The sequence below is a fragment of the Colletes latitarsis genome, chromosome 8 (assembly GCF_051014445.1).
Source record: "Colletes latitarsis isolate SP2378_abdomen chromosome 8, iyColLati1, whole genome shotgun sequence".
Classification (NCBI taxonomy): Eukaryota; Metazoa; Arthropoda; class Insecta; order Hymenoptera; family Colletidae; genus Colletes; species Colletes latitarsis.
Genome location: NC_135141.1, coordinates 29,209,455 through 29,221,530, shown reverse-complemented (window position 1 = coordinate 29,221,530; position 12,076 = coordinate 29,209,455). Strand labels below are relative to the sequence as shown.

At 43.2% G+C, this 12,076-nt stretch overlaps 2 protein-coding genes across 5 annotated transcripts in view; one reads left to right on the top strand and one right to left on the bottom strand.

The window, feature by feature from the left end:
- The window catches only part of LOC143344829 (neuferricin), a 258,037-nt gene that overhangs the window by 157,890 nt on the left and 88,071 nt on the right, over positions 1-12,076 (top strand). The gene's annotated exons all lie outside the window — the stretch shown is intronic.
- LOC143344812 (telomerase-binding protein EST1A) overlaps positions 1-12,076 on the bottom strand; it is a 139,147-nt gene that overhangs the window by 48,692 nt on the left and 78,379 nt on the right. For all 4 annotated transcript variants that reach the window (XM_076771256.1, XM_076771258.1, XM_076771257.1 and 1 more), the window contains 2 exons: positions 11,543-11,616; positions 5,422-5,537 (listed from right to left, as the gene is read on the bottom strand). In XM_076771256.1, coding sequence (XP_076627371.1) covers positions 5,422-5,537; positions 11,543-11,616 — 190 coding nt within the window. The remainder of the gene's footprint in view (positions 1-5,421; positions 5,538-11,542; positions 11,617-12,076) is intronic.

The window sequence follows — 12,076 nt, the reverse complement described above, 5'->3', positions numbered from 1 at the left end:
GTCCAATTTATCCATTGTGCCTCGGGTGTAACGTGCACAGGTAAATCGAGCGGGGGTGGAAGGAGAGGGGGGCGTGAAAGAGGGCTGGCGTCGACAACGGACCGAGGAGCGAACGCAAGAACCGTCCGAGCCAACAAATTGGCATTACGGCACACGTTACCGGAGGTACCGTTACTGTCTCAGTTCCTTTTTCGAATCGTATCACTCGGGCTGCGTTCTCGCGTGCGCACGATCCCACCGAAGCCGGACGTTCCCGCTGCTTAGCATTTCGATGCTTTTTCATTTTATCGGGGCTTGTCTTCCAACGAGAGGAAAGGATTTGTCTTCGGTACGTGTGGCACGCACGGAAGAATCTGGGATTTCGGATCGTTCGATAACGTTATGGGATCCTTCGCTGTTCGTCGAATAAAAATATCGTAGGGGGAGTTATGTGATCGTTATTTCGCATAAACAATGATCACACAGCTAAAAAGAATCAGTCGATCGTTGCGTGTAATTAGAAGCCTTTTGGTACGTAAACCACAGTACTACGAGAAATTTTCTAGTTGCGCGTAATCGTTGACAAATTTTCACAAGCGTCCGTGCAGCTTGGTCGCGGCAATAACTCGCTGGTCTAACAATATTGTTGCGGCCGGGACGTTCATTACACGGACCGAGCGCTGTAATTCTTGAGCAAATATCCCCGGCGAGCCAGCAAGCGCGACGATCCCCCGCGATAAACAGCTCGGATCCTCTCCCCACCCGCGGCTGGACCAGTCCTTAATCGAAAAACTTAAGTTCCTCGAACGGTGAAGCCTCCTCCGGCCGTCTGTTGACCCGTGGATAGCCGCCGGTTACGTAACGGTGAATCCGTTCGATGTGACCACTGCAGTGCCATACACTCTCCCGACTGGTCGTTTACAAGTCGCCGGCCAATGGTCTTTGAGCGTGCACCGTGAGCCACGCCGCGGTGCTACTGTGCCCTCTGTGCTCGCTCTCTTTGTCCCATTCCGCGTGCATCTTATGAATACACAAATTGCGGATCGCGGGGGCCTCATTTACGCGGGACCATTCGATGACGACGCCGGTTGCTACGTCCAATGGAATTTCTGCGCGGCGTGTGCAATACGCGGGTCCCACTTTTCCGCCCGGATCGGGGCCACCGAACCAACCGAAACATCTCGTACCAACGCCATGTTTCATTTCGTTACCAAGTTGCGGATAAAATTTTGACCGAGGTCCCCCAGGTTTGATAATGGTAGGGTCGGTTGCCCTAATATGGAATACGTTCCTAATTTGGAACACCATTATTACAATTATGTTAGAAAAAGGCTCTTCGAGCAATTCGAGCTATCGTATCGTTTCTGTATACCGCATATTTAATTTGATAAATTTCGAATTTGTAATAACTCCAAAATATGCGCCATTTTTGTAGAACTATGATAAATTAGAATGCAACGAGGTAAAACTTGACCAGTGAAGGTTACCATTTTTTTGATTGATTCGTTTTGTCGGCCATTTTCATGGAGTACTGCGAACGTTTTATGTATAAAAAGACATCTCGTGTCACCGAGTCCTTGGACTAGAACTAAGTCTACCTTAACGGATCTGAGCAACTGGGAAAGACCGTTCTAGTTTCGAGACGCGTCCTTGGTCGTGTTATACTTACTTTTAAGACAGGTTTATATACGATAACAGTACATGATACATAGATCGTTTAATATATCGACGCTACAGGACTGATCGCTGTTAATCCATTAAATCACATGTGCTCTCGTTCGTGAACGGCTGAGATACTATCATTTACAACGGTGAATGGCTTTCTTTTTTCCCCCTCGTCCGTTAAACGTTTCTTCGGCTGATTACGCGTGAGAACGTTACGTCCAAGAGAGATATTTCCCTTTCTATTACTTACAACTGTTTAGTTGACTTTATATCTGAAGAGTACTAAAGATATCGAGTTTTTAGTTCCGTCATTTATCTAGATTTCGAAGTATCTCTTTTAGAGGAGCCATTGAACAAGAAGCTTTAACGAATTTTTAATATTTTTACACGAAAAGAATACTGTGCTTTAAAAGTGAGAAAACATATCTGGAAAATAATAAAATAATTTTCCACGAACCTATCCTGAAAACATCGTAGACGTGTGCTAACAGAAAAGTTGCATCGAGGGGCTAATCAAATGTAAGTCGATTATCGATCACGGTAATTTCGCGCGACCCGTTCGACCAATTTGACGTTGCGAGAGTATCGCTGGCGCGATCGATTCTCGCGCGCGAGACGCAGCCCCGACATCGCGGCGATCGGGACAAGTGGACTCGAGATAATCACAGTAATCGAAGCGGGAACGATCGATCTGCCGTTAGTTCTACGTAAAATTCGAATGGTAGCGCAAAGATGCTTCCCGAGTTAGAATCGCCCATTCATTAATGCATAATCGACCGGCCGGAACTCGCCTAAAGCTACGTCGCGGCGACCATCATGTAAACGTGTAATACGCGTTCCAGGCGTGTTCTTATTTCGATTCCACTATTTTAATGGGAACGTTGGAACTGGAGTTTACTCTAACCACGTAATGACACGGGGCATGCACGTTTTAACCCCTCCTCCCCCTCCCCCTGTTGCATAATGAGCTCGAAAAGAAATCCTACAAACGCGATGGCGTTAAGACCAGAAACCACTGTGACGGATTGAAAAAATCGAAATTTTCTTTGTCCCTTTTCAATACTTGGAGTTTTAAGAATGACCCCCTAAACTATTAAAGTAAAATTCGCAAAAATGACAAAGTTACAGAAGATTTGAGCACGCTGGTAAAAGTGTGAAAAATTGGTTCAGTGCTAATAAACTTTCTATTTTGGGATGGTCTGCACAGAGCTCGAAAATTGCCTTTATTTTCAGCCGTCGCAGTGGTTTTCACCCCTTAATTTTGCTACGAGAACGGCTAGCAGTCTCGATCATTTATTACTTAATCAATCGAAACGGGAACCGTTTTTCTTTCCTCGTGTAAATCTATTCCTACGAAACGATACGTTTCACGGAAGTTGAAAAATCCGTGGACTGTGTTATTGGTACGCTTACCCCCGGGCTAGGGAAAAAAGTCTGAAATCGTATAGAAAATTTCGTTTCCTGTTGTGCAGAGAACGCGCATTCGCCACGATCGACCATCGATCGCAATCACGATCCACCGTGAACGATCGTAATTGCTAGGAAAATTGTCGTAATTCCTCGAAGGCGCGCGGAATCCCCTATTCGTCCGTGATCGAAACAATTTGCGAGGCTCCCGTGTCAGTTCGATGCTACTTTGTGAACGCGTGTAACCTGTGGTCATTGTAAATGTTTACGAGATCGATTCGCCACGGAACGAAACGTAGTTGCCGGTAACGGTGGTTAATGCCCAAATGACAACTTGCTGGAAGATTGGACGCGTACGGGAAGGGGAAGAGAGAGAAGGTGATGAATCGTTGGGGCGATGAGCGGAGCGCTTCGAAAAGAGGGCGTGAAAATCAACGTAATATTCCGCGATCCGTTTATGACTTTCGAGGAACGCCAAATCAACTTTGGACATTCCTTTCGACGCCAGCGTTTTAAGAAAAAGTACTTCGAATCTCTATACCTGTACATAAGATGCACTCCCGACAATTTTAACGTTGTATGTTACAACGTTTTACGTAACAGAATCGCTAAAAAGTATAATAAAAGGAAATTCTGAAATGATTACCGAGGAATGTTCACGGGGCCCGCGCATAATATTCTCTTAATGCATTTAATAGTTCTGGAGATTCAGCGACTTGCGTTTTAGTTCGAGTAATTAACTCGTGGACGTACAAATAAATAACGAAGAAATGATTCCCTCCTTATATAATAATTTTCTTTATCCGAGACCGACATAAAATGCCTACATTAAAGCGGATTAATAGAAATGCTGATCGAGTGACTCGAATGCGTCGTAATAAATCGCGTGCAGAGCAGTTAAAGGAGATTCATTTCCGATTACAATCCGCGAAGATGATCGTGGAACTGAGTAATATCGGTTACACTTTAGAGTTAATTCTCGATTTGATGTATACTTACGTTGAGTACAGTTACGAAACTGTAAACAGAATAATCGCGAACAGTAAATTTAGCTCGCTGTTTACTGGGCAAGTATCAACGACGACAGTTGCGTCTTATAATCATTTAATAATTAATATGGCTATTAAACTGGCCGATGAGAATAATTAGAAAACGTATATTTATCAGAAAAAGAAACGTTTTTGCGCAATCGTGAAATTAATGTAGCGACTGTACCATATAATGAGATCGTAACGTGGTTTTCATACGAACGCCGGTGTAAGTGATTTCAATGCGTGGTAATAGCAGCATCAACGAGCTCGATATTAATACGGTAGCGGATCCGGGACGAAACGTCGTAATTTTTAGTATTTGCTCTTTAAAACCACGCGTACACGCCTCGTGTACACAATAGTTTATAGATCCCAAAGAAAACAAATTGCATTAAGTTTTGTTGTTTCCTTATTAACCTGTTCATCGGCAGTTTTCCACGGTCAGAGGTGTCCTTGGTATTTGTTTCAATTACATACCATGGTTCGATAGCGTGCTTATTATTATTTGGCGGGTTGAGAGACATAGTGGTGCAAGTCACATTTTAGCTACTCTGCGTAAAATGATGTTTTGCGTTGTTTAAAAAAAAATCCAGACACATATTAAAGTTACAAAAACACTTCTACAAGCTCAGAAACGTGTTATAAAATGTCTGTATATAAAAATTGAAGGATGTTTAAATTCTGGAGTGAAATTTCGAAAACATATCAGTTAGTGAAAATTTAATAATGGATACGTTTTTAACGAATAATAATTTTTAACGTAGAATATAATATGTTCAGTGTTAACTCAAGTTTGAAGAATTTGGACTTACACCACTGTGACTCTCGCCATTTGTTAGAAGAAGCAATTTCGTCGTTCGATATCCTTAACATATTCCGATCTACGAACAATTTCCAAGCGCTACTTACAGGGTCCTGTTATCCGTAACATTAGAATTTTTCTAAATATCAAACGAGTTTGAATCGTACCGGTGGATAAGATTCTAAGAAAATTTGCCCCGGGTGTAAAAATATTTTCTTTCGCCATAAAATAGTTTTATTTCGTACTAAAACATAATCCGACGCATCCTCTCTTTTTCTAAATGGAAAAAACGGAACCGAGTATACGTAATGTTTACATACCACTGATAATACTTATTACGGGACATAAAATGCGCGTATGTGGAAATTAAAATAATAGAAAAAGTAGACTGAAAGGCTGCTTTTCCCGGAAAGCATAAAGAAAGTCTGGACACGTCCAACTATCGCGAATAGCAAACATAAAATAGAACACCGAATACTTGGAAACTGTTACGATAAAAATATGTAAAATTGCTAATGAATCGAAATATTCGCTCACCGTCTTCTCGACGTCTCCTCGCGTCCTTGGCCTGAATCAGTATCGCTCTGGAATAATTCAATTTATCCAGCAGGTTCACCATCGTGGCCAGTCTGCTCCACGCGTCTCCGGCGGGGCTGCAAAGAAAACCGGAGTTAACATCGCGAAACGAATTAAATTCATCATCGCCTGAACCGCGTTGGCCTATCGGCTGAAAATCGCGTAACCAGAAACCGGAAGGATCCAACCGCAGATGGTTCTTCCCGCTTGCAATAAATTTTCGCCGATGATTCAGTAAGCTGCCAGAACGAATCAACGAGCCACGTTGCACCCCGCGATTCGAACGCGAATAAAGAAGACCTGGCACAATGGGCACAGGTGGCACGATCATTTTCTATGCCTGGCTTTACTTTCGAGGCTGAATCGTCGATTTAGCCGGGTAAGCCTTAAATTATGCGAACACCAAACGAAATAACTTTCCGAGATTCGATTTTTCTGCGAATTATAATTTTATCCAGGTACAACGATAATATGGAATACTTTTATTTATAGACATGTTTCACTTGCTTGCAGAACTTTTATAAAAACTTAAATATCATGAATTTGAGTAACGGTCAAATTTAAAATATTATTTTTATTACAAATTTCAAAGTTATCCAAACAAAATTTTGAAAACCTAAATTGCTTCCCTCCGGATCGATGTTACAAATTGTGCCAGCGAAGGAACGAAGAGTGATTGGACTCCTTATAAATATCCTCGAGTGGCTGTCCAATTTGAATGATTAAACGCATGATTTTCTTTCACACCTGCCCCGTCGAACGAAATGAACTCGACCCTGGCGACCGCATTTTCCGATGACGCATTACCTTTTTGGCGCGAGCAACGTTGGATTGATGGTCACGATTCGTTCGGTTCCATCAAAATTAGTAACATATCGCCTCTATTCGCGGTTCCCGCGTACGTCGAACCGCCGTGTATCGGTGACATCGTTAAATATATGACGCGTCCACGCTGGCGCGCCACGTATCCATCGACCACTTCCGTATTACTGTAAATCCAAAGTCGTCCGTTTAATTATTTTCACCGCGATGAATGGCAGCGCGCGGGGGATCATTTTCCAAGCCATCGATCATTCGATGGTATCGTGCACAGCCCCCGAGGCGGCGATAAAGAAGCAAGGAGGCAGCTACAAAGAAAAGCTCACGACGCCATCGGCCCGGGATTAATCGATCGGCGTCATGAAAGGTCATTCGTTAATTGCGCCAAGCCGCATGCACCGCGTTTCCTACTCGTCTAATCGACGAACCTCTTTATCGTTAAATTATTAGCCGCCTCGGACTTATTGATAAACGAGAAAAATCACCGACGAAGAGAACTGTAACGCGCACGATCGAACCAGCCATTTTCAACCTGTGTTTCGAGACACTGGATCGATCATTATATTCCTACCTCGTACGTACGCTCGATTTTTCTATCGATCGCGAGAATATATTTTTCACTACAGGGTCACAGAACTTTTATAAAAACTTAAATATTACGATTCTTTTATTTTTAAAAGTCACGTTACATCTTGCAACGAAGAGGTTTAAAAAATTATTTTAAATTTGCACGAATTTAAAGTTGTTTATTTGCTTTTTTTTTTCTTATATTTTAAAGAACTTTCGAACGTTTGACTCGAAATGATAACAAGAGTGGACTTGGCGTTGCACGAATTTTACAACGCGTTTAAATGATTTGCGAAGTAATACGAAAGTGTTCGTGAGTTGTTAGCGAACACGATCAATTAAACTAGCTCGTTTCGGTCAACGACTATTAAAAATGACAGTAACTCGTACTTTTTTATAATCGTTTCTCTGTGCGAACCATACGCGTTTAGTGGGAAATAGAAAGAACCGATCCATAAAGATGGGAAGTAGTTTATGTTCTAATTGGAAAATTAAAAAAGAATCTAGATATCATTATGAGAATCGTAGACGGAAGTTGGATCTTCCTGTTACCGAGTACACACTATGAACCAAATTATTCCACAGGCAATTGCATAATGCAGTGCATGCAATTAAGTTAATAACAAACATTCTTCTGTACGCGTATGATTCACGGCGCTGTGATGCAACAAAGAATCAAACGAGACGAGGAAAATCTATAAACCTATGTGCAAAAAGATCTTCGGGGAAGTTGGATCGACGAACGTTGGAGCAGAGTATCCAACCTCTGAAACGATCCATGTCACAATAGTCCAAAGATTGAAGATCGACAACGTCGTCGGACAAGTGTCCTAATACTCGTGACTTACGACCGTAAGTGTAAGAAATTGCGATCATTATGGCCGATTCTCCGTTCAGTGAATGGCAACATATGCCGTCCAATAATTCTATCATTTCACGGAGCCAAAAAATCGTTGATTCAGAGCATCGTCCGAAACGCTTCGCGATCGTCAACAATCGCGTGATTGATATACTCTATCAGAGTCAACTCAGCAGCTCGGTCTCGAGTGAAACACCTAGCAATAAATAACGCGTCGGTCGCGCCGGGTAGATTAATGCGATCTACGCGTCATCGGGGTAGTAAAACGAGTCTGGAAAATTGATAAACTTGGAGGATAATCTCGTCCTCGCGCCAGAGGATAAGAAAACCGACTCTCGCCTGGACGGACGCTCTCGTTTAAAACTATTCCCGTCCCCAAAGGGTTAATAATAAATAGAGAGAGAAAAAGAAACAGAATAGAAACCGAAGAGAGAGACAGGGGGAACTGATCGATCGATCGGAATTGCACGGTTCCAGGCACGAGCGATCGCCAGGATAAAACAAAGTTGCTATCCTCGATGAAAATAAAAAAAAATTTATGGCGTTGGGGGCAGAGGGAATCGAATAAGTTGCGATCGACGGCAGATTAATTGCGATCCCCGGTTCTATAAATAAGACCGTTTTTTATTCGCGGTGAACAGGATCAAGAGGATGCGATCGCGTTGGTAGCCGATCGACGGCCGCGCGGCGCGTCCTTGCCAAGGAAACGCTCTACGCTCGCATAATTGTTAATCGCTAACGAGCAACAATAATTAACTCATCCAGCCGGATAGGGACCGTTGGTTCTCGCAGTTACGGGACTAAAGAGGCCTTGAAACTCGTTTAATGGACGATAGATTGCATCAGTCGGGCAGCCACGAGCCTTTTCTCTCTTTTCGCCTCGTCTTTTTGCTCCGTCTCGTTAGAAAGATCCGAGGGATCGATATATTCGGGCTGGGGGCTCGGCGCGATCGAGAGTAAAAATCGTTGTCTTCGATCTCGCTCGAATGTTCGAGCGGGAAAAAGACTTTCGAGCGTCGCGAGGGCGACTAGAGACACCGTCAATGGCCGCCATTTTTCTTCTTGCGATCGTAAAAAATGTTTAAATTGAGGTACGGGAAAGTGTTGCACCTTGGTAAAAGTTCGTTCGAGTGCTTAGGCATTTTTATTTGCAGTAATCTGAATCGGGGTTGTCGATCTAAGTAAAAATCGTGCAAATTGTTTTACGAAAACTATTTGGAAATTTTAGTAGATCAAATAAAGTGGGGATTTTTCATAGATATTTTCCATAGTAATTAAATCGTTTTATAAATGTTACACATTTAATATCAATAGAACTGATATCAAATTAATTGTCAATAATAAAACACTTCGAACACAGTACAAAATCATAACAATTCGTGTTTGGAAGAGCAATTAACGAACTTCGACCACTTCTACCTTCATCGTTCGAATTTACGTTACGTGTTCGTTTCCTAAGGGAGTCTCGTTTCTCTGTTTTCCAGAGGCCCCGTCACGCTAACGACGAGTCGATCTTTTTTCAGCAATTCCGTGGTTTCTTCGTCAATCATCGAGGATACCCGTACAAAGATAATTACACGTTGATGGACCTTTCCTCGAAAGTCCCCCGTATGCTTTGCATTGTCGTCGTAACGGCGACCGAATGCTTTTATTTCGATGAGTCACTCCCACGCTGAATCGTTTCGAGAACGGAACAGGTTCGCGAGCCCAGTGACTTCAACGAGTGGTCGACGCTGCTCTCGTAGCGATCGCGCGTCTCTTCCCTCGACTTTCTTACTACCTTTACTTAAGAGTGTGTGACGATTTTTAAAAAAATTCATCGAATAGTCGAAATAATCGTGATAGGTTCCATTGAATTTGAATGAGAACTTTTATGAGAAATTATTGGACTCAAGCTAGCCTTATTCGAAAACATTCAAGCTCATTTAATCGTCGACGTTTTCTCGTGGATCTTTACTATTTCGACCTGGTTTACTATGATTCCCCTTGCACCCTAAGCAACGACACCCCCGCGTGTCGCAACCCTCGAGCATCGTAGAGCAAATGATCGCCGGTATCCCTCGAACAATTAGGTTTTAGGGCGGAATTTCGCGTCTTATCGCGAGCGATAAATCACGGAACAGGCGCCTGGAAGGTGTAGCGTCGTCGTCCGGCGTGATGTCTCTAGCAGCCTCTCCGGGAACTTTCCCACCCTGAGAAATTGACGTGCCGGTGAGAATTAATAGTCCAACACAACAGTCATAATTCAAAACACCTGAAGTGTCAACCTGAATTAATAGTCGCGCGCAGCTGCGACGGAACCGAACGTTACGTGTTGGTTGATCTGCGGCCCCCGCCGGACCCGCGACAGACCCACCCCACAAATCTCCCTCCTCGGACCGCGGAGATTAATCTGTTTGACAAAAGCGAGCGTAGATACTCGCCGGGTCGACGTTGCACGCACGTTCTCCATCAAATTAGACGCCGTTCTGGAGATAATTGCGCGCGAACGGTCCCAGGGAAACCAGGAGGGAGGGAAACGAACCGACCCGTAGGAATCCGCGAACCTCTGCGTGACTGTAGATCGAGTTTTGATACAATACAGCGGTTGACCGTGACCCGTGTCACACTTACAACGCCGCAGCCAAGCACCTCTGGTCGTCGTTCCTCGGGCGAAATTCAGGCTAACCCGCGCCAGGCGCCGAGAAGATCCAATTTAAATATTATTTTTAATATTAGCTGATCATTGGATTCCTCATTGTTATTCTTCATTGTGGTAATTCCTCTTACGAACAAATTTAAACAAAATTAAGTGCATTTGAAAAATTACATTAAATCGTACGTTAAGGGGAAAGTCGCCAGAGGTTTAAAAAATTTTGTACTGGTCTATGAACGTAGGTTGTTTAATTGATTTTGATAATTCGTGGAACGACAGCGTACGAAACTGGGGATATTTATGAATTAAAAATGGCGGGCAACGTTTACGAATTTCATCCAGCGAGTTGTTGAATCGCGTGAACGATGGAGGAGGAAGACGCCCGAAGTTTCGGGGGCGAAAAAATGCTTCTCGGAGCGGATAATTTGTGGCTGTAGCGTAATCTACTGGCGAATGTATGCATCGTGCGCGGTTACCGACTGGACGCCCGGAGTTAAGAGCCAGATCCAGACCGCAGACCGCGAGCCACAGGATCAGAGGGAGTTCGAAATATCGAGTATTTCTTCTCCTCGCGAAGCTCTTGATCCTAATATACTAGACGGCGCCCCGAGGAAAATTTACTTCTGTTACTGACATTTAACGGTTACGTTCACGCCTGTGGGCTGGCAGGAAAGTTTTAAATAATCGCGATATATCGGGAACGACGCTGACCGGCGTTGGAGAACCGCTCGAAACGATGAAAAATGGTATTACCATCGAACCATTTGAAACTTCCGTGCAACCAGGGAATATTAATTTCTTGACCTTTAATTACTCGTGAAATTAAAGTGATCTGGTCTTCGAGGCCAGATGTCTGTGGTAACGACAGAATATTTATTTCTACGTCCGTGATCAGGGGTTAATTTCCTGTTTAAAAATGTTGAGAGAAGCTTCACTATTTGATGGGAGTAATTAAGGGTTAACATCTCAAATATTTCTCTCATAATTTAAAAAGTTGAGGAATGAACACTTATGGATTCCATAAAAAAAAGGAGTGGATAGAACGATTGCTCGTCTTGTTCAATTTTGAAAACGTAAAGAAGAATAAACGACTAATAATAACAATAAATTATATATTATATTGAGGCGGTTGGATCCTATCCGTGAATGGCACGAATTGTATAGTCGAGGAAAGGAATGGTAATATATTTGACGAGACTCACCCGACTCTGTAGTCCGTGCAAGATGGCGGCGGATTCCAAACGGTGCTGTGACAGAGCATCCAATCGCACCAAATCTGTAACAAAAAGTTTCAGAGATGAAAGATCGTCGCCAGGAGACAAGGGAGGACGTTCCTATTTATAGAAAGCCTAGAAGACATTTTATTTTCATCCCCAGCGTTCATCCATCCTCGGAAAGTGAATCATATTCCAGCAGTCTTGTATCACGTCTACTTTATCGGCAATATTAATGGTCTTACGCGGGACAAGAGCAAAACTCGCCATTATTCCGTGCGCCAGGTTGCGTTTCGATAACGATCGACGCATTCTTTCCGCAAAAATTCCAAATACTTTTAATTTAAAAAACGTTCGCGACAGCTCCTATCGTCCTGCGCAATTTTTCACTTTGACGATAACGAGTGAAATTATTTTGCAACGCGAGCGATCGTTTCGAGAACGATCTGCGCAAGAAATTTGGGTGGCTCGGTGAATTTATTTCCCCCGTAAAGGCGTACGCGATTAAGAATCGGTGCATCA